Below are 21,731 nucleotides of genomic sequence, written 5' to 3'. Positions count from 1 at the left end.
CGTTCGACAAAAGTTACTACTGCCACTTGAGACTGGACTTGGTGCTCTCGGGTCTTAATCGAATTAGGGGGGTTTTTTTTTCCTTCATCGTCCTCGCCTTTACTTTCCTGAGAAGAGAGAATCTTCCCTCGCAGTAATAAACACGAATTGGCCAAGCTGGCGGGAAGGGGATCCTTTCACGCCCTTTCGCCCGATCGACTAGGTTTGTCTGGTAATCAATCCTCCTAGCGTTGCTGCTCTCGTAAAAAAAATTTTCTTTCCCCTTTGGATGATGAGGTATCATTTGAAAGCCTGTAAAAGCAACGCGATAGACAAGAGATGACAAGTAATCTTGCAAGCAAAAACAGGGCGTCAACCTCGGATATAGCGCATACCTTCTCCCTTTCGCGTGAGTCCTTCTCCTCTTCCTCTCTCTTGTTCCCTACTCTCTACCTAAATCTGGATCGGCAGCGGCCCATAACCTCTCCCTGACAGACCAGTTCGGCACTGAATTCGGAACCATCGAGAGTCAAGTAGATGTCGAAGTATACTCTGTAAAACGTCCCTTGGGGCGTGTCCATGCGCTCGAAATCCTTTTCTAGGTTCTTGCGCGACAGATCTGACGTGAGGGTGACTACTTCTTTTATACCTGCGAAGCCGGTCAGCAAGCAATGCGCGTGCGGATGGGGGGGGGGGGGGGGGGGGTGGTTATCGGAACAACTTACGGGGATCTTTGGTATACTCTGGGCAACCGTCTTCGTCGCAAGCGTACAGGATGTCCTCGTACATGAGCGTAGCGCCGGGGGCCACCTGTCGGAAAAAAGAAACCTTGACAGGTTCGCCGATCTTGACTTTCTGACCCTTCTGCACAAAGATCTGCCGGGTGAACTTGCACCTGTCCTTGCCGTCGAGCGACGGTACGCGGTACGCTTCGGGGTGATATCCCTCTTTGAATGGCTGCAGAGTGGCCATCAGGTAATGGCGACGAGCGACGCGATGCGTGATGACACGCTCGGTGATGCCGGCGGTCACAGCGCCCTTCACGATGGCGGCGACGGAATCCATAGGTCTTACAACCTTGGACTGGAACTGCGGCGGCACGTGCAGCTTAATTTGCTGGAAGAGGTATTCCGACGCGCCGAAACCACCGACAACCAGGATGTTCTGCAGCGTTCGGTTTTGAGCTTGGATGGCGATGATCTGGTTTCGCACGAGCTCGAGAATGCGGTTCACAACGGGCTCAAAACACTGAAGGATTTCCTCGTTGGTGAACGTCATGTATCCCTCCTCGATGCCCGCCTCGGGGAATTCAGCCTCGATGCCGACATCGACGGCCCATTTTTGACCGTTATTCCTGAAGTCCGCCTTGATTCGGTTCTCGAAATCCATAATGCACTTGGCGTATACGCGGCCCGCGGTCTTGGAACCGTCCGGGAGCTTCATCTTCCGGATTTTGGTCCGAAGAATGTTGCTGAAGTTCCTGTTAAGAGCGGTAGACCCGCACGAGTCCCCAGAGCCCGCCGTGCATTCTGCGACGGTGAAGGGGTTCTCGTCTTCGACTTCGTAGGCAATTAAATCGACGGTGCCGCCACCACAGTCGACGATGAGAATAGCATCGTGGACCTTGAGGTTCAGCAAGCCCGTCTTGGCACAGAAGAGGGACGCAGCCTCGGGTTCGCTGACGAGCGTCAGCCTGTTGTCGTTTTCGTCCCGCAGGAAGCCGGCCTGAATGGCGGCCGCCCGAGTGGCAGCCTTTCCTGCATCATTCCAGATGGCCGGCACGGTCAGGTAGTATCGGATGTTGCGCTCTTCTCGGTTGAACACTTCCCCGAGGGTCTTCTGTAGCGCCGCGCGCATGGCCTGTCGCAGCTTGAATAGGTAGTCTGCGGCCACGTCGATCTCCGACTTTCCCGGCGGTAGGGGCGGTAGGTTGATCGGGTCGATGTAGGTATTGCCCGAGAGCATGAGCTGGAGCTTAAACCATTCTACCTTCTGCACACCCGGCTTCGGGTATCCCGTCGGCGCTAGCGCCTCGGCGATATCCGGTCCCCATCCCACAACCTTCTGGTATTGATCATAATACAAGACGGTCGGGATCTGCTCGAGAGGTTAGCCGCTGCTTCGGCTTCGCGGATTCGACCAGCGGAGAACGTCTCACCTTCTGCTTCGTGTACGACCCGGCGCCGGGCCATTCTGTGATGATATCCTCTTTCGCTTCGTTGTTCGTCGCGAAAGCGAAGGCGACGCCGGAGAAGGTTGTGCCCTAGATACCCCGCCACAGTTAGTCAATTGATACCGCGCGGCTGTCAATTTTGGCGGACGGCGCGTGAGGAGGTGCGGGGAACGTACGAAATCAATTCCGACGATGAGCTGGGCCTTACTCCGACTATTGCCCTCGACCTCGGCTGGTCGCCCGTAGGACTGCATCGCGTTGGCGGGCTGGGGAGTAGGAGCGGGCGGCGGGTAGCCGGCGTATCCGGGCGGGCCGCCAGCAACACCGGGAGGAGGTTGTGTGCCTGGCTGAACGTGCATCGGAGGGTAGCCCGGCACGGGAGCGCCAGTGTTGATGGGAGGAGGACCGCCGACCATCTGGGATGGGGGTGTGCGAGCCGGGTTGGAAGTGAGAGGACTGGTTCGACCGACGGGTGGTTGTGGACCTGGCTGGAAGTTCGCAGTATAACTCGGCGGACGAGGTCCAGCGTTGGGATGGTTCATTATCGGGAGGCTCGTCTGGGACGACGTAGATGTGATGGAGGGGGCGGGACCAGGATGGGGTTGGGATATCTGTGGGAACTGCTGCGCTATTTGAGGCGGAGGGGTCGAAGTCGCAGGCGGTGGCGGAGTATTAGGCGAAGGTATGCTGGCGGTGGATTTCCGTTTACCCAATCCTAGGCCCTTAAAGCGAGAATTCAACGAATTCATAAGGACGTAGGATAGAGGGAAAAGGAAGGAAAGAGGAAAAGAGAGCGAGAGAGCGAGAGAGAGAGAGGGAAGAAAAGGAAAAGGCGAAAGAGGTAGACCGGCTGGAGAGGGTGGGAAGGACTTGTGATCTAAGTGGGATCTGGCTGTGGGATCACTATGCTGATTACTGGGTCGTGGTAAGGCGGGCTGGGCTGGCCTGGGCAAGGGGGGTTGCCTTCTGCTGACGGATCGAGGATGGATGGAACCCAAGTGAGGGAAGGATACGGGAAGAGAATCTGAGCGAGACGCAGAGAGGGAGAGAGAAAGGGTACCGCAGTTCAGGAGGGCTGCTAGGCTCGGGTCGGCTCCATAAACGAGAGTGGCGGGACGAGAGTGAGCGCGAGAGAGTCGCTACGGAGAGAGAGACGGGGAAGAAGAGGGTGCTGGCGTTGCTGTTGTTACTGCTATAACTTGCGTTGCTGGGCTGGCGGTGTCGCCTAACAGTGTACGTGCGGCGCGCGTACGTGTATGTATGCTATGTGCGTGTGAATATGTCTGCAACGTGTGGAATGAATCCTTTGTACCCACGTTCGCACCTTGGCCTCAGGCAGCGAAGATAGTAAGTAGCGAGGAGACTAACCGAGCGAGCGCGGATGCTGCAGCGCCTAGGAGTCCTAGGTGGTGTGTTCAGTACCCTGAGTCGTCTCGCAGCGCGGGAGGGTCCTGTAGTGCCTTAAAACCCCTCCTAGGACTTCTGGGACGGGCTTGAAGAGAGGCGGGAATGCGCTTGGCTGGGCTCGGACGGGTTTGAGATAGGTCCGGCGGGTGAGAAAATAGCAGTAGTCTGTGGGACGCTACGGTCAAGAGCCAGGGTCTAGCGTTTGCGGCACCAGGTCGTCTCGCTCTCGCGCTCTCCCTCTCTCGTCGATTCAATGTTACCGTGGCTTGACGGGCCCGGCTGCTGCGCTGGAAGACGGTTCGCGTAGGTGGTCGTAACGGACTGCGAAAGAATGCAGAGTCAGGTCTCCCAGCACATGATCTGGGCACTGTACATACATGCATACACGTACTTCGGAGGGGGGAAAGGTCCAGGATAAATCGTAAGGCTGAAGGCGAGTCCTGTTGACGTGGGCGAGGAGAGTGGTAAAGTCCTAGATTTGTAAGGAGGGGGAGTACAGGGAGGGACGAGGGCCTGTAGGTAGGGTAAGGTGTGGGCAGGGAAGATGAGACGATGCAGCGGCCAGACAATACGACGTTGTGGAGTGCCCAGGCGTGTAGAGGTATGTAGTACCTATATATGCATTAGGGATAAGTTGGGGATTGGGGGTTGTGGTGGTGACAGTGGCGACAGTGCAATAATAACTCGAAACTCGGAAAACTGGCCGCTTTCTTTATCGTCCCAACAACCAGATTCGTCCGTTCATTCATTCATTCACCCGCCTGCCCGTCCCATTCAACTCTGGATGGGTTTGGGCCAACCACCTACCAGCACAACCCGACGAGCCACCCGACACAGCTTACGTACGTAGGCCCGGCCGTCTCCTACACAGATACGGATCAGAGCTGGCTGGCGCGGCCTCGCCGTCCAATAGCTGGTGACTCCCGTCGGAGGTTTTATGCGAGTAAGCGCTCGCGAGAGTAGTCAACCTCGATATGGGAAGGATAACCGCGCAGCAGGGATTTGCGAAGGATGCTTCGATGCTCGCGGCCGGCGCTGTGGCAGCTCGGTATATATCTCCCTAGCGCCACGTGAAGCCCCCGCGAAACGACGAGGCGGGAGGGCTGGCGTGAGTGCGTGTCTGCGGTAGTGAATATGGGTAGCGAGGTAAGCGGCCAATGTTTTACACGATGACGACAACTGTCTCGCCCGTATGATAAAGGGGAGAGGGGGGAGGGGGGGAAGGGATTTGGCGTCTTCAGGTCTCTCTCCCGCTCTGTCCTCCGATTTAGCATCACCGAGAGTCGGGTCCCGTCTCTCCCTAGTCACAAAGCCGTCAGAGGCCTAAATAACGGAGTACCTAAGGGTTACGGCGGCGAGCGGTGGACGTGACGATCGTCCTTCGCACAGGATAGATTACGTAGGATAGGATGCGAGGGTACCTATAAAGCTCCAACGCCTGGTTTGCTAGGCAAGTACCTAACGTATAGCGCAGCAAACGGCCAAAGTCCTACTACAGGTACCTACCTAGATGTAACTACCTATACTACGTGTACTCACCCACGTGGGCCTGGGTTCTTTAACGAGGGACGGAGTCTTCATCGAGCCGGAGGAGACGCCAATACCACCAGCCGTTACTACGTCGTAGAGAGGTAGGGGGCCAGGTCCGGTCAGGTATAACCAGGTATGACCTTAGGCAGTCGATCACTCTGTTCCGGCCGGCTGGTCTGTAGGACTCGTCGAATCTGTAGCGTTGAGAGGTAACGCTGTTTTAAGAGGTTGGACTCGTCAACATGGCAAGTCACCGCCTTGCGGGTACTCGAGCAGCCAATACATTGTTACCGCGCGAGGAGGGAAAGAGCTGGCGATGTTGAAACATGTACCTAGAGGGAGGGCCAAGAACAATAGAACCTTGGGCGGGCAACATCTGGGAGTTGGGCCCATTACACAGCTCCATAACCTGGGTAACTCTCCATAACTCCCCATAACTCCCCATAACTCCCCATAACTCCCCTTACCTACCGACGTATCTCGAACGGCAACCTAGAGAGGTATGTAGGTACATATGCATATGAGGTATAGAAGAGGTCCGGCCGCCGGTGCTGCCGCCCAGCCAGGCTCAAACCATCCCTCCTAGGCATACGCTAAGGAGGTAGGTACTCGCTACCTCATTACCTCACACCTGCCTACGATTCGATACATGCTTGCCTGCGCGAGACAGCCGCACGAAAGACGGTATCTCGGATGCCTTCAGCAACCGCAGCCAGGTATAGGTACTCAGGGACCTCCATCCGGGGACGGACCGTAGATGGATCTCGCTAAGTACCAAAGAATCCGCGACTATTTCCGGCGAACGCGAGCTTCATCTTGCCTAAGTAGTGAATTGTTTTTTTTTTTAATACAATTTAAAATAACACGAAACAAAAATAAAATAAACCCCCCAAGCAGGTACTCGAAACGCACACTAATTTCCCGCATGAACCCTTTGTTGGCGCCCGATATGAAGAACCTACCTCTGGGTGCCTAGAGGTACCAAGTACATATACGTAGGTACATAGGTAGGTACCTACCCAGGTCAAAGGTACCTAAGTACCTAACCCCCTCAGGTCTGCCCATAGGTCGGTGCCTATTGGTGCCCGACCTCGAAGTACCATCCATTGTGACGGCGCAGACCTGGACATGCACGGTCCCATTACCTAACACACCAACCCTATCCTCTACTCTACTATATATATTATATTATATTTTATATGTACCTACACATATATGGCCTTGAGTTAGGTAGGTACTTGCAATGCGAGGTCAGCACCCATCGCCCTGCGAGTTATCTCCGCTTTTTGGAGCCGGAGGGGGGCTTGGTCTCGAAGCTCAGCCTCAATATTCACAAGAGACCCATTTGGCTTCCAGATGGCAGCAATCTTAGCTAAGATGTGAGCTTGGAGAGTTGCAGGTCACATTGGATACTTGGGTACCTAGGTTAGGGCACATACCTGGTGCACAGTTACTACCTACCTTAGGTAGGTAATTGTAGTGCACATGAACATACCCAAACCTTTTTTTTTTTTTTTTTTTTTTAAATAAAATCAGCCTCTAAAAGTCCGCTTCGCTAGAATCTATCATACTCAGTAGATACCATCTTCTTACCGTCTTCTACCGGCCGGTAGCGTAGGCATCCTGAACCTAACCCATCCTACCGCCTGGGGTCTTATCTTCCTCTCGTCTTCCTGTCTCTCGCGCGTTCTCTTTTTCTCTCTGCCTCTCTCCTCGCCAAGTTCCCACCGCGAAGTTGGCCGCCGTCCCGAAACCACCACGGCTCGGCCGTTTCCCTTCTACTGCGATGCCAGTCTTCCATTGCATGGAACGCACGTGCTTACGACGAGGTCGGCATCCTCACAGCTTGAAGGATTGACCAGCTGCATACAGCACTGTTTCATCGTCTGGCAAAATGCTACGCAGTGTCTCTAGAGCCACGCCGCTTGCATCGCCCCCATGTCTAGCTATCCCCTTCGAGTTCTCGCTGCTCACGTCAGTCGACCGAGATACTGTCACCTTCTTACACAGGAACAGCTGCTTTCCCTCTGGTACCTTGCATATTGTTGCACTAGGCCGTAGCCTTGAGTACCCAAGCACTTGGATGAGGGTCCGTTACCCTATGTTTCGGTCAGCTTGCGCACTATGACGGTCCTGCCGAGCCTGGACTCGGCCGTCGCCGACGAGACAGCAGGGCCTGCCTGAAGTCGGGGGGGTGGGGGCTTGGGGTCCATCGGACCACGTTATGCTAAGCAACAGCCCCCGAGCCGCCTCGTGGGAGGAATTGTTGGTGACTTCTTGTAGTTTGCTTGATCTTGGCTGTCCCGTCATCCTCGGGGCCGCTTGCTTGGTAAAGGATCGTTCGGACCCCTTACACAGAGCGGCCAGGCCTCGGCTGTATCCCTTGAATATTAGGTATGATCCCTACGTGGGAGAGCGCACTAACCCCGCCGAGACGTCAACTAGTGGCATGGCCGATAAACAGCAGATATGAGTGTTCATCCCGCGGAATAGCTGATCCGTCCACACTTCCCTATTGACTGCGGATACGACCATTTCCGCCCTGGCGTCTACATACCTCCTTTCGGGTACGCGATCCCACTGAGCAGTTCAATATCCGTTGCACACCGCTGTTCTGGCTGAATTTCAAGCACTCAACGGAGGCCTAATGGGGCAACGGTGGAGGAAGTGCCAGTAGTAAATCCATCGGGCATCAATGCCGGCAGTATCTCCGCCGCCTAGTCGAGAGCACCCGCGATCAATAGGATAATCCGGGGCATGCTAGAGTCTACGCCGGCCACCGTTATTCCGAAATAGCAGGTTGGTCGTCGGGTTATCGTCGCCGAATGTCTTCAGTGTACCTATACGTGTAAACTGCCCGTAGACCCGATAGATATCTAACCCGGCTCACTGCTTGACAGTCGTGGCAGAAGTCTCCTGTATGCAACGGCCGAAATGCACGTGAAAGCGAGTGTCCGTTCGCCACCCCGGGCGGGGTGGCGAGGGGTTAAGCGTCAGCTATCGTGGGACAATAGGGCTGAGGATAACGCCGGGAGCCGTATCAACCGTGATGGATTGGTCTCTAGCTGCTAGGGTTGTTTATCATCGCTCGTTGTGGGCGGGTCTCTGGTTATACCAACTATTTCCCAATCTATCACGACTGTGGTGTTTGAACAGAAGCCACGCGAAGGCAGCGGTGGGAGTTGCTAGCCGGCCGAGGCCACCTCTTAGTTGATTCGTAGCCGCTATAATTGCTATCCGTGAATAAGGTGCTCCCATTTACACCGAAGACCCGCGCCTACGGGAGTTTCGTCGAGGCGCTGTTCGGTAGATTGGCAGGCCGGCCGTTATGATAGCAGGGCCGCACCATCGGTCTAGCACGGTTAGCGCCCCCTTCCTAGACGTCGTCCGGGGTGGGGATGTCCTTTCGTTGTTCATTCCATCGCGTGATCGAGGTATCATACGCGATATCGCCGCGATCACGGGTATGGGCTTCTTCGGCGGCGACTTCGGCGGCGATGATAAGCGGGATGTGCTCTCTTTATCTGCCGCGGCGGCGTGAGTTCGGGCTTGGGAAGACGGTGTCAAGAAACGGGAATGCGTGCAAAAGGGTGGTGGTTGGGACGGGCATAAAGTCACGAACGGACACCTAATTGCGTAACCTGTATATGTAGGTGCCCGCAAAGCTAACACCAAGGATTGCAGTATCTGTATGCTTGTCTTCTCCATCGTTCTCCTGACAGAGAGTAGAGAATCGGCAAGATTTCTACGATGCCGGCTTTTCTCGAGGTGCCTCTATTAGTAGCTGTAGTACGTCATCAGCTCAACCTGCACGTTGGATAAGGAGGTTTGTAGGTACCTACCTCCTCTCTGTAGCCTCCGTGTGGGTATGCGCTTACGTACATATGCACGTGTATGTACATCTCGTACGCGTAATTACAATACATACATATAACAAGGCCTATACATCTATTAATAACAGGCCTCACGCAAAAGATGTCCCGGCACCCTTGTCTCTTGCCTCCCTATTCGCTCTCCCTGCTCTTCGTCGCGCAGATGGGTTAACCTGCTACGGGCATGATCGGGACCTGGTAATCAAACATGTTCCATCTAGCACATACTTACCATAAGCCGGTTCCACGCAATCGCAATCTCGATGCGACCTCCTAACCGTCAAAACGACAGCTCTCACCATCCACGGCCGTGTCGGTTGTCCGACGGATGGTTTTCGCTTCCTCTGGAGGGAGCTGACGCCGGTGACTTCGGAGCGACACGAGAGAGGCCGAGAGAGCGAGCGCGAAAGTATAGAGCCAGGGAGAGAGGGAGACGGCGAGGAAGAGGGAGAGGCGAAGGGGGTCTGCTACCAGGGCGCGAAGGAAATGTGTAGGAAATGCCTCTCGTCGAAAGCACCAGAGCTGCGACACGCTGGATCACCCGCGCAGTCCCCCCGATTCTGGCCGCGGCCGTGAGCTACGCAACTTATGTTGTTGTCGGGCGCGTCTGCTGTATGTTGCGGCCAAACTCGCCCTGAAGCCTCGACCGGACCGGATTGTCGCTAACTATCCTCGGGAAATCTAGCCAGTGACCTCATCAACACGCGAGGCGATGTCGGCCCAGCCATTGCCATCCTCGTCCTATACTTTCTGCTCCTACTCTTGATGATCGCTACCTATCTCCGAACCCTCACCACCGTCCTGCTCGATCCTGGGCTCGCGCCCCTCGGCCCACTAGCGGTAGACCGCAGGAAGAAAGAAACCGAGAAACGAGCGCGAGCGCATAGGCGGGACGACCTCGAAGGCCAGCCCTACTACACCGGTCCCGATCCCAATCCGGACAGCCCGGGCCTAGAACAGTTCTACACCAAGGACGTCTTCGTTTGCGAGAACGATGGCCGCCCCAAATGGTGCTCCGAATGCTGCAATTGGAAAGCGGACCGAGTCCACCATAGTAGCGAGATCAACCGATGCGTCATGCGCATGGATCACTACTGTCCGTGGGTCGGTGGTATGGTCGGGGAGAACTGTGAGCCACAATGCACGCTGCCCTACGGAAATATCGAGGGGTTACTAACGGTCAGCCCGCAGCTTTCAAGTTCTTCGTACAGTTCGTCATGTATACCGCCTGCTACTGCGGTCTCGTTCTCGGAGCCGTGGGCTCTAGCTTCCGCAGGGGGTTGAATGAGGGCATCCCGCTGGATCCCCATTCTGTAGCGGTCCTCGCCCTCGCGGGATTCTTTGGACTCTTCACGTCCCTGATGACCATCACATCAACACGATACATCATCTACAACATGACAAACGTAGACATATTAGGGTATCACTCCAAGGTGTATCAACTGGCGGTTTACGTGCCCCGCGGCACCGAATCGACGGACAGATACTCCACAGTAACCTACCCGCTTCCGCGGCCCGGCGAATCGGCCAACAGCCGTTCCAACAGCGCGGCGGGCCCCCGAAATACCGAAAGCGGTAGCAGCTTCGGCATACGCCCGAGTCACTCTCGCCCCACCGCCCGTGACGATCTAGCAACCCGGACTTTCGCGATACTCAAGACCGAACCGGGAGAGAACCCGTGGGACCTAGGCGCATGGCAGAACTGGCAGGCTGTGATGGGCGTTCGCGTTCTCGATTGGTTCCTGCCCTTCCGAAGGTCGCCATGTGTCAATCACGAGAGTCATGCTAGTTTCTACCCTATGGGTCACGTCTTAGACGATATTCGCGCGCGATATAATCTCCCTGACACTGCGATAAATGACGGCGCGGGCCTCGAAATGAGGGAGCTCCGAGCAAATCGGTTTTCAATAGCACATTAATGATACCCCCCTTGGGAAACTGGAGTTTGACACGGGTTTGGGGGATTCGGGACCTGGCTATACCACACGGCATTTTGGTATCATTCATACCTACAGTATATAGATAGAGAGAGAAGGGCGAGTAGGTATCGCCTACCTATTAATGGCGTAATTGAAGTAATCCTAGCTCGAGAATGGGCATCTGTCAGATCCGTGACTAGGTTGTCAGCGGCTTGTCGTTTCGATCCAGCCTATAAGAAGATTTCCCTCTGCCGCGTTCCAGGATATGACAGCAGTAAAACAGGCGAACTTATGTGTGCTACGTACCTATATACAGCATATGCGGTAGGTTGGGCTCGTATTCCCGGCGTTCATTTTACGGAAATACAATATGTCCTTCACATTAGAACACCTCGGTATGTCAACAGGCATTTCGCGGGACATTTTGTTGGACGAATATACGCCGTCCGTCTACCTATAATGAACTACACTTTCTACTAGCCAACCAACACACCCACAGAAACTACCACTATGTACCGACTAGGTATGGATCGTAATGGGGGCTAGAATAATGGCACAAGCTGTTAGGAAGACGAAAGTTAAGGTGCAGCACATACGCACACGGACCGGGACTTCTTACCTGCCACCTACTCGGCCTTTGCACGTGATGTTAATGCTACATACTATACCTACATTAAGGGGCAAAAGGGGGCGGGGGAGGAAACTCTCCCTTTTCTTCTTATTCCCCCCTTTTACGGAGCCTCGCTACGATTCAGTTCATCTCCAGCAACAGTATCGTAGATCTATTCACTTCGGATTCTAACACTTGTAAAGTTGAAAGTCCGGACTTTATTAAAAGAGCGTATGCTGCCTATACCCGATTCGGTATCATGGCTAATAAACCTAATCGTAGGTGTGTTGGTGCGGGAGCGCCCGATATCTCATCTAACAACAGTAGCTGAACGAGGGCAATAACGACAGAAAAGAAACCGAGCCTCTATATAGGTAGATGAAAGAGACCTCCAAACCCTCCGCAGCCAAAGCCTTATATTAGCTAGGTTGACCTGTTTATATTGAGACCCATTTCTCGGCATCCAAACGTGGTGACTACTGACGAACGCACTCGTCACACCCATGAGAATTATGGCTGCACTCCGGGCATATTATCCTGTCCTCGCCATAGACTATGAAGTCATGTGTCCCCCCACAATCGGAGCACTCGATCGTTTCGGTTTGTTCATCAGCAGGTGGGTTGTCTTGGACGTCGTCGGGGTCTTGTGGATCATTTTCCTCGTCCCTAGAGCTTGTCAGGTGAAAACTTTCAAGTTGTCAACACGGCCTCCTACATTTTGGCGAGCCAAGGACGAAGCACACGTCGTTTCTTCGTTTGTAGAAGAAGATATAGTCTCCAAGATGGAAGCAATTCGATAATGTTGAGATAGATATCGAGACGAATCGTCTTGTCGACTCTGGCTTCTTGATCTAGCTCAACTGACCATGCCAGAGACTCGATGTCCCCTTTATAGAGGAGGGGAAGCATAGGTATGAAACCTCAAGCCTCACGACAGGGTCATCACAAGTGTAGTATTACTGAGCATATTCTCCTATGCGGCCACCAAAAGGCCTCTCTGATAGAGCAGAAAAGCCGCAGAGCCTCTTGATTCTATGTCCGATCTCTTGCTTAGACTCTCTAGTCCTTCTATTATCTTCAAGGTGTTTTCTCCCCACGCCATAACGTTGCGGATGACAGGATCTGTCTTCCATCTGACACATGCGACGACGCCTCCGGTAGGCAATTCGGAGGCTGTGTGTGACCGCCGAGGCCTCACCTTCGGTATGAAAATGTGCTGCGGTTGCTTTTGCTGTAGAGGCCCTACGTCGACGGAGGAGTTATGGGGCTAGAGGAACCTTTTCGAATGGAGCTAGGAGCTCCGAAGCAGGACCTCGACCCAGGAATATTTGAACCCGGGAAGGGTCGTCCGCTTATTTTCGTGAGCTTTTGAGGAGAACGGGTCCGAATGTGGGTGAGGCTAGGAATATTTCGTCGGATGGTCGTTAGGGAGACTTCGACAGTTCAACCGCGGGTACTAGCTATGTGTATTAGGCGCTAAATGGGCAGTCGGCCCCGACTGTCTGGTTCGTGATATCCTAAGCCCACACTCGATGAAAAGTGCAAGAATAGGAGAGCTCCACCGACCTCGTCCAAGGAGATCATCAATCCTACGAGGCAGCATGATGCGATTACCACGTCGCTGCCTTCTCATGAGAGTAAAGGATGTGTAGAGAGGTGGGTAGAGGACACACCGCCCCCTGGGACGATCCGAATCCCATCGAGTCAATGGCCGCGGAAAGCTAGGTAGGCACGCATGCGAGAGAGGCCTCGTGAGTCCAAAGTTGGCAACTCAAGCTAGCGGTACTTTCCATCAAGGTTCACCTCGCCGAAAAGCTTCACCGCGAGAGGACAGAGCGTTGGGATGAGTCGTCTCGGAGCAAACTGGGGGCCTCAGGGCAAGGCCTTGGCCCCTGAGAAGCACGGTTGTGGCTCGGTCCAAGCCATAGTTTCATATATTGGATCTCGTTTACGAATCCAGTGAGACTAGATGATGATTTTGGCGATGTCACCGAATCGGGGCCATTCTTGGCTCAGAAATGTTGGAACCGGCGGGCAGGTAGAGGCGTGCGTCTGCGACTCGCACCAAGTGTACCTTGCGCATTCTCCCCTCTACTGCGGATAGACTGCTTGATAATATCACGTACCGACGCCACGGATGTCCAATAAAGTAACCCGTAGCCATGACCTATACGATATCCACCGGCACCGGACGGTTGGGTTCTCTCGTCACCTGTCCCTGAGATCCGATCCCCACGTACCGACTACGATATATCTACCCAACTTGACCCCCAACGCTACCGACTCTATACTAAGCCTACGAACCGGAAGAGGCAACGATACAGGGACCAGCATCGTTAATATGGGGAACGTAGGAAACACGCGCTCGGTTGACATACGTGGGGCAGACATGCTTATAACATGGGGGCCACGCTACGGGGCCCGATCAATGCCATCATCCCAGCCTTACCGGGAGTAGGGCTCGGATCCCCCGTTGAGAGACGGTTTGTACTAATGCCTAGCTGTAACGGCATAGTGACAGGCTCGTGGGAGATTTCGGTAGATGTGTGATAAAGATCTCAGACAGTCAGATGACGAATCTTACGGCTGCCCGCATCGGTGGTCCGAAAGGGGGATAGCGAGACTAGCCACAAGCGACATGGGTGCTCGGCTCACGAAAGTCCAGCAAAAGGGGCCGCCGACGCGCTCTCAACGGGGGTATAATCCCCCGAGGGACCTAGTGCCTTGCTAGGTATACCTAGGTATGATAGGACGAGACTGCGGTTGAAATATATGCACTCCGTACTAGAGTATTGATCTGTTCTACAAGGAGACATAAATTGGGCTGCTGCGAGGGGTGGTGGACGCCATGGATTGTCATGTGGGTGGCACATGTTAGCCGCAGCAGAGCCTCATTTCCAACCCGGTCAAGCCTCAGATCTGCGCACAAGTCAATGTGAATGCGCCTCTCTCTGCGAACAACCCACTAGCCCGCCCTTTCTGCTGGTGCGTATTGTTACGCTATTCCGGGCCTGTCTCGAGACGCTCATTTATTATCTCGAGTCAATAAATACCAGGCAATTCCGGAGATAATATTTGTAGCGAAAGAGATGCTGTAGGCATAACGTTGTTATGGCCGTTCTACACTGCCGAAATCTCGACCTTGTAAATGAAACCGGGCTTCCCTGTCCGAGCCCGCCTACCTCCCTCTCTCATCAGCGGCTAACGTGCAAAAGGAGGGGGCCGTGCCGCCCAGCTTCATCGCGCGCCATCGCCCTTCCCGGTATGATGTGCTCGATTGCGCCAGGAAAGCCAGGTACTCGGAGGACAAGGCACGTAAAGAGGCGGCTTGGCTGGTCTAGGAAGGCTCACGCGACCCGGGCAAACCGAACATTATTGCGATATCGGCGGTGAAGCTTTCTTTCGTTAGGAGACCGACACCTGTTCAGGTTGTCCAGCCAGGGACGTCTTCCTTTTCTTCCTTGCCTTCCTTAAGGGGGTCGCGGGCCGCCGCGGGTCAGCGATGTATAAGGATCCCAAACTACCTACCTAGTGAGCAGCCTTCTACTGGAACAGAAGGGACAGGCGCAGCTAGCCGGTGTAAGACTATTACGTGAGGAGCGAGGAAAAAGGAGAACTTCTGCAAAAGAACCCTCATGCTTCCTCAGCCCGCTCTATAGGTAACTAACAGTTACGGCCATGACGAGGAGGCACTCCAGCCCACGACGCTTTTCCGAAGAAACAAGCGGTCTACGGCGTGCGTGACGGCTTCTTAATGCATGAGATGATGCGGAGGAAGGAGAGGAAGAAGAGTGGTTAGATAGGGCAATAGCAGGTTACGAGGATGATGCTATGCGAGGAGGGAGGCTGCTCTCCTGCGGGTTCCCGCGCGAAGGACACGATAGGTTCATGGCGTAGGGTGCGGGATAGAAGGCCATTGCGGCCGTGCGCATATAGAGAGTTTCCTAAAAGGGATGCTGACATTGTTCGATCGCCGTTGATAGACCGACGCTGAGGATAGTTAAGAGAGGAGAGATAGCAGAGTGGCGGCCTCCAACCACAACTCCCACGGAGAGTTACATCGTGAATGGCATGACATGTCTGGGAGGGGGGGCACCCGCGCAAATGAAGGCTCGACGTGGGAATGTTAGTCCGCCGACGGGGTCTACTCGATCACATACCTCTCGTAGCTAAGGGGAGCCGGCTCTCGCCTGTCGGTAGACCTATGTTTGGATCTATCTTTGTGTATTTGGTCTGCGTATCCGACGATGGTGACAGCTCTCGCCTCACACCGGACAAGACGTAGGTAGCGAAGAAAGCGAAGGGGCGGTATCGTAGACTATCATCCAATAGTAGTAGCTAGCCGACCCATGGAGGAAAGGGATCGGACGCCCAATCAACTCCGCTTCGGCCCCGTCCCCTAGCCGGACTACGACGAGAGTAGATGAGAATGGCTTCCGGAAACAGCCCTAGGACGATAGATCCCACCCACTACGAAATGGGCGATGGAAAGTTTGGGGGATGTGAAGTAGGGGAAGGGGAAGAAGCGATAGGACAGTAAAGGGAGGGGAGGGAAGACGAACGAGCAGGGAGGAGGGGCCAGAAGGGGGTTGCTAGCAAGACGAAGAAGCTACAAACAGGTAGGTCATGGAAGAGGTAGGTACCCAGGCAGGTATTTAGGCTTGGGTACCTCCACATGGGTAGGTACCTCATGCCTGCCTAGCCCACCCGTTACGTAGGTAGGTAGGTACCTACCTACCCAGTACCCAAGGTCCGTAAGGCTGGGTACATCCCTACCTCTGGTAGAGGTATTATGCGTATGTACATAGGGTACCTGATAGGTACCACCCACGTACCTAAACTATAGGCGCCCACCTAGGTACGTACCGACCTCCCTCTTGATTACATAACACAGATGAGTCACGTCACATGATTGCCGTCCTGCCTTGTTCCCGCTTTTCTCTTTCTCCCATCTTTCCTATGTTTTGTGCCCCTAGTTTTCAGCCCTGCCTGGGGGTACCTAGTACCTACCTCTACCTCCTAACCTCCTAGGTACGGGTTATGTATAGTAGGTACTTAGGTACCTAAGGTAGACTAGGTCTAGGTAGGTATCGGCATCCGCGACGCGTTTAGTCTCTGGCAACAAATCCTCAGTTTTTATTCCTCTTCTTTTCCTTCAATTCCCTACCGCTCTCGCCCTCCATGCTTCTCCCCATCGCCATCCCCGGAGATCGCCATCGTTCGTCACGACTTGTCCGGGCCGACCCGGTGATCGATTTAGCTGCCGCGTCTACCTGCGATCCTTGCGCTCCGACCACGATGAATCTGGAAAGAGCTCCGTCCGTCTCCCTGGTCGTCTCCCTGGTCGTCTTCCCGGTCGTCCCTCTCCGTTGCCCACGGACCTGAGAGCTGCCGTACTAGGCTATCTCCGGCAGCCCTGCCATTCAGTTCGGCATGCCCTCGCCCCCGTTCCAGATGTCGTCGCCGCTTCACGGCACCGAGCGGAGGTCCCAGTTCACGTACCGGCAGCTAAACCTGCTGGCGTCCTATTCCACCTCGTCGCCTCTGCGCGTGGTCGCGCACATCGATCTCGATGCTTTCTACGCCCAGTGCGAGATGGTACGTCTCGGCGTTGCTGAAGACCAACCTCTAGCCGTCCAGCAGTGGTGTGTTTCATTTTGCCCTCCCCTCGCCACCTGTGCGCATCGCCTCCATTGGCTCACAAGAAGTGCAGGCAAGGGCTAATCGCGGTCAACTATCCCGCTCGCGCGTTTGGCATTGGTCGCCACTGCACCGTGACGGACGCGAAGAAGCTCTGCCCCGGGCTGCTGGCGCAGCACGTCGCTACCTGGAAGGAGGGCGATGATCGATGGGCGTATCACGAAGACGCGGCGTCTCAGATCGGAACTCACAAGGTCTCCCTGGATCCCTACAGGCTTCAATCACGCAAAATCATGACGCTGATCAAGGAGAGTCTCCCCCCCGATCTGCAGAAGGTTGAGAAGGCAAGTATAGACGAGGTCTTCCTTGACCTGTCCGCTCAGGTTCATTCCATCCTCCTACAGCGATTTCCCGAGCTTTCCCGCCCTTCCCTCGCCGATGATCCCTCGGAGAGACTGCCTCCGCCCCCGATAACCGCTCTCGACTGGCAGGCTGACGCGCTCGTCGACCTGGAGGATGCAGAAGCCGAGGCTGACGATCCAGACTGGGACGACGTAGCTATTCTCATTGGGTCGGAGATTGTTCGAGACATACGAGCCAATATCCGCCGAACGCTGCGCTATACCTGTTCCGCGGGCATAGCAGGCAATAAAATGCTCAGCAAGTTGGGCTCTGGCTACAGGAAGCCCAACCAGCAGACGGTCATACGGAATCGGGCCGTGAAACGCTTCCTGTCCGACATGAAATTTACTAAAATTCGCAATCTGGGAGGCAAACTCGGAGAACAGATCGTTTCGGCTTTCCACACGGAGGCGATCGAGGATTTGCTGCTGGCGCCGGTAGAACAGATGAAGCGGAACCTAGGAGACCACACGGGAGTCTGGCTCTACAATACGATTCGCGGGACTGATGCGACAGAGGTCAACTCGCGGACGCAGATCAAGTCGATGCTGTCCGCTAAATCCTTCAGGCCTAGCGTCAATAATTACGAGCAAGCGGTCAAGTGGCTACGAATCTTTGCCGCGGACATCTTCTCGCGATTGGTGGAGGAAGGCGTCTTGGAGAATAGGAGGCGGCCGAAGACGATCAGCCTACACCATCGCCATGACGGGCAGACCCGCTCACGACAGAGTAGCATCCCCCAAGGCAAGACGCTCGACGAAGCAACGCTGTTCGAGTTAGCCAAGAGCCTGCTCAGTCAAATTACCCAAGAAGGTAGAGCGTGGCCATGTGCCAACCTGAGCCTTAGTGTCGGGGGGTTCGAAGACGGCATCACTGGGAATAGAGGTATAGGCGACTTCTTATTGAAGGGGCCTGGGGTACACGAATCGGGGGAAGCCCCTCGGGACGCTTCGGTAGAACTATCCGCGCATGAACGGCCGGAGAAGAAACGGCGGGTCGATAATCCCGGTATCCAACGATTCTTTCCTAGGAAGAGGGGTTCGTCGGGTGGGGACGACGAGGGAAATATCGACGTCGGCATGGCTGATACGGGTAAAGCCCAGATTGAGACGAGGGGGACGTCGCCAAAGCGAACGGGAAGTAACCCGAAGCCAATGACGGATTACATGTGTACGCGCTGCGATGCAGGGCTCGTGGATGCCGAGGCCTTGCAAAGTCACCTCGACTGGCATTTCGCCAGAGACCTCCAGGAGGAAGAACGTGGCAGGCAGACATTTGCCAGGAGCCACGCGGGAGCACCACGCGGCCAGAGATTTGTAGCCGCGCCATCTTCGTCTAGAAAGTCGGCGAGAGGCAGTGCCTCGGGCAAGAACAAGCTCGAGCAAGGGCAGAGTAGATTGAAGTTTGGGTGAATCCATTTTTTTGGTCTCCAGGTAGCTTGCCGCTCCCTCGAACGGAGCGCCGCATGCATTTCCCCGTGAACCCAGTCGTGTCATCCTGTCCCTAAGCCCTCTAAACGAGGGCCCCCGTACTTTTTTGTTTCCCTTTCATCTATGTCTACCCGACCGTTAGGAGAGGGAGGGACAGCCTATCGACGAGGATTACATGGAGTCGAGGGGGGGCCTCGAAATAACAGGTCGACCCCTACTGCTTCCCCTCCCCCTTTTCCCCTTAAATGCCCTCCGCCTCTCCACTCTCCCCATCCCGTGGGCGAGAGGCGGCGAAGCTACGTACAGGCTCTCGTCGTGGGCGGCGATGGCTGGTGCTGATGGCGAGCTATTCGAGGTCGGCAAAGCGTGCTCGGGCAGCCGGCGCGGAAGCGAGAATAGTAGCCCAAGAGAAGGAGAAAAAATGTCGGTCAGCAAGACCCACAGCCAACCCAGATACGTATGTGCGTGTGTACGACTGTAGCATATCAGCAGTGCGGAACACATCAACCTAGTCGCGTTAGAAGGCATTCGCTGTCCTGCACGCATGGCTGGATCCAATCTTCGGTCGCATCCGGCTTCCCTAAACCAAACGCAGGAACGCAGGATCCGGAAACGCGTACAATCGTGATTTCGCTGCGCGAGCACAATTTGTGGGCCGCGATCCCTGGGCACGCGCGGGTCTCACGAGCGCTCTCTATCAGCTACTGGTGGCCCTATGTAGAATCACATGCGGCACGCACACGAGGTGACTGGGCACCTACCAAAGACACGAGACAGCAGAGTCGCCGTAGAGGCCCTACGAGCATAAAGGCAGAGAGAGAGGAGTTGTGCGACGGCGCGGGAGGAGGCAGCGGGAGGCGCCTGGCGGGACGGGAAAAGGGGAATTGGGGGGTTTACACGACGACCCGTCTCTCGCAGCTCTGGATAGCGGCCGGATCCATTCGACGCGAATGGTGTCGCATGGCGACACCGCACCTAACACACAGGAATGACGAGAGCCACGAGAGCCAACCTGTGTTGTTCTTTTTTAATCCTCAGCAACTTCAGATTCGGTATTGTCATCATGTCAGAGGGATGGGGCTGAGGCTTGCGGTGATTGGCCGACCGGGGTCTTGGGCACCCACGATGCAGAGGCCGGGTCCTACACACACGCGCACACACGTATATTTTCAGGCTCGGGTGCATTGATACCCAACGGTGAGGGAGGGAGTGAATGAATGAGAGAGAGTGAGAGAGAGAGAGAGAGGAAGAGGAAGAGGGAGAGAATTGAGGATGAGCCAGTGGGCGAGTGGGCGAGCATTTCCAACTTTTTTTTTTTGGCTTCTTTCCTTTCTCTCACCCCTTCTCTCTTTTTGCTCCCTTTGCTCTGTCGCGTGCTTTTTTTATTTATCATCGTCATTATTTTGCTCGTTCATCACCACTCTGATCATCCTATGCCTGATTACGCCCAGGCGTTATGAGGATATCATGAGGCCATCGTTCGTCGGTGGTGGACGGGCCATCCCAATGTGAATCCGTCCATTTGGGGTTGTCGGGACCTCTCCTGGGTTACCCCCGACTACGACGATGCTTGTGATCCAGTCGAAGGGGGTTGCCCCGATTCAACCCAAAGCGGCATCCTCCCCCCTACATGATATGGATTGCGATTTTCTTTCTCATCCGAGGGAGGGCAGACGGAGAGAGACAGATGCGCGCACGGGTGAGTGTAAGTACGTTAAGTGCCCGTGTGTGTGGGTGTGAGTAGATGAGTGTTTTTTTGGTGGTCAATCTGGTAGGGTATCAATCCGGATCGCAAACGGAGGGTAGATGGAACGCGGCTGGCGCCTTTCGCCGATGGTAGGGGGCCAGAAGAATAACGTCGAATCCGAGGAGATGTGGTATAATAGGAAAGTCCAGACGCCGCACTCTGTCGCGGATCACGGAGGGTGGGAGGAGGACGCCCTCAATCTCTGGCGGATTGCCAAAGCTGAACTAGCCGGTGTAAGGGAATCAATCATCTGGTTTTTTTTCTTTCTTTTCTTTTCCCTCGACGCGACCACGAGGGAGCCCAAACCACAACGGGCCACCGACGAAAAGCGATAGGGAGTTTCTCCCCCACTCACGGCTAGCACGGTAGCCCAAACCGAATGCTTCGGGCGCGGTAAGCTGTTAGGGCAGAGGTGATTTCGCCTCCCAACGTACGACCCGTCTCTAATTCACACCCCCGGGCCTTTTTATACTTACCTATCCCAATTCTTTTTGTCGGTCAGCCCTAGGTTAATTACGCCAGGCTGGGGAAATCCAGGCCGTTACGGGAAAGAAGGGAAAGTCGGGTAAAGTAAAGTACACGTAGGTGGTAGCAGGGGAGCGGGGAAAAGACAGAGAGAGAATGAGGAGAGAGAGAGAGAAACAGAACCTCCAAAAAGAGGAAAGACTCGTCCCCTCTCCCATCCAAGTTGGTAAGGTTATATGTGTACGTACGGCTTGGATGATCGCCCCGACAGGACAAGGAGCGTTGCAGCGAAGCGAGGAGACAGGATCGTGTGTTTGCTGCCTCTTGGATGCGAGACATAGAGGCGTCAACCGCCCATCTTGCCTATTCCAGAGGCGGACCGTCACGTTGCCACTAGCCACACCTGTCGGGGCTACCCTGGCCGGTCGGGAAGACGATTGGGATTTGGCATAGCGGTAGCAACGCTTTCCCCTCTTCTGGCTTCCCAGCGTGCCGGACCCGTCGCTGCGCGTCAACTCGACCACGGCTTCGCTTCCACCTCGTCCGGTGCTCAGCGC

At 55.0% G+C, this 21,731-nt stretch overlaps 4 protein-coding genes across 4 annotated transcripts; 3 read left to right on the top strand and 1 right to left on the bottom strand.

Annotated features, from left to right (window-relative positions):
- Window positions 1–282: 282 nt before the first annotated feature.
- Window positions 283–3,414, bottom strand: GGS23DRAFT_187753 (actin-like ATPase domain-containing protein). Its single transcript, XM_051511690.1, has 4 exons — window positions 2,329–3,414; window positions 2,138–2,242; window positions 705–2,076; window positions 283–628 (listed from the first exon to the last, which is right to left on the bottom strand). The coding sequence occupies exons 1-4, from the start codon at window positions 2,899–2,901 to the stop codon at window positions 429–431; spliced, it is 2,250 nt and encodes a 749-aa protein (XP_051376371.1). The 5' UTR covers window positions 2,902–3,414; the 3' UTR covers window positions 283–428.
- A 5,598-nt stretch (window positions 3,415–9,012) lies between these two features.
- GGS23DRAFT_549340 (zf-DHHC-domain-containing protein) lies at window positions 9,013–11,054 on the top strand. Its single transcript, XM_051515213.1, has 3 exons — window positions 9,013–9,573; window positions 9,647–10,090; window positions 10,153–11,054. Exons 1-3 carry the CDS (start codon window positions 9,459–9,461, stop codon window positions 10,878–10,880), a joined length of 1,287 nt encoding a protein of 428 aa, XP_051376370.1. The 5' UTR covers window positions 9,013–9,458; the 3' UTR covers window positions 10,881–11,054.
- A 5,186-nt stretch (window positions 11,055–16,240) lies between these two features.
- GGS23DRAFT_612795 (sister chromatid cohesion protein Eso1) lies at window positions 16,241–18,944 on the top strand (the record flags this gene model as incomplete). The annotated part of the gene is made up of 2 exons (XM_051520517.1): window positions 16,241–17,135; window positions 17,204–18,944. The coding sequence occupies exons 1-2, from the start codon at window positions 16,924–16,926 to the stop codon at window positions 18,942–18,944; spliced, it is 1,953 nt and encodes a 650-aa protein (XP_051376369.1). The 5' UTR covers window positions 16,241–16,923.
- Window positions 18,945–19,183: 239 nt separating this feature from the next.
- On the top strand, window positions 19,184–20,459 carry GGS23DRAFT_187532 (uncharacterized protein). Its single transcript, XM_051511686.1, has one exon. It carries the CDS (start codon window positions 19,422–19,424, stop codon window positions 20,148–20,150), a length of 729 nt encoding a protein of 242 aa, XP_051376368.1. The 5' UTR covers window positions 19,184–19,421; the 3' UTR covers window positions 20,151–20,459.
- Window positions 20,460–21,731: the final 1,272 nt, after the last annotated feature.

This window comes from Durotheca rogersii, assembly GCF_024521655.1.
Source record: "Durotheca rogersii strain YMJ 92031201 chromosome Unknown GGS23scaffold_2, whole genome shotgun sequence".
Classification (NCBI taxonomy): Eukaryota; Fungi; Ascomycota; class Sordariomycetes; order Xylariales; family Xylariaceae; genus Durotheca; species Durotheca rogersii.
The sequence above is the reverse complement of the archived record's forward strand: the minus strand, read 5'-3'. Positions and strand labels throughout refer to the sequence as shown.

Bases quoted from the DNA above. Each gene is read 5' to 3' on its own strand.
- GGS23DRAFT_549340 (XM_051515213.1), top strand. From the start codon at position 9,459: ATGCCTCTCGTCGAAAGCACCAGAGCTGCGACACGCTGGATCACCCGC. The intron at 9,574-9,646 runs GTATGTTGCGGC...CGGGAAATCTAG, and splicing joins TGTTGTCGGGCGCGTCTGCT to CCAGTGACCTCATCAACACG. The intron at 10,091-10,152 runs GTGAGCCACAAT...GTCAGCCCGCAG, and splicing joins TGGTATGGTCGGGGAGAACT to CTTTCAAGTTCTTCGTACAG.
- GGS23DRAFT_187753 (XM_051511690.1), bottom strand. From the start codon at position 2,901: ATGAATTCGTTGAATTCTCGCTTTAAGGGCCTAGGATTGGGTAAACGG. The intron at 2,243-2,328 runs GTACGTTCCCCG...CGGGGTATCTAG, and splicing joins TCATCGTCGGAATTGATTTC to GGCACAACCTTCTCCGGCGT. The intron at 2,077-2,137 runs GTGAGACGTTCT...CCTCTCGAGCAG, and splicing joins GGTCGTACACGAAGCAGAAG to ATCCCGACCGTCTTGTATTA.
- GGS23DRAFT_187532 (XM_051511686.1), top strand. From the start codon at position 19,422: ATGTGCGTGTGTACGACTGTAGCATATCAGCAGTGCGGAACACATCAA.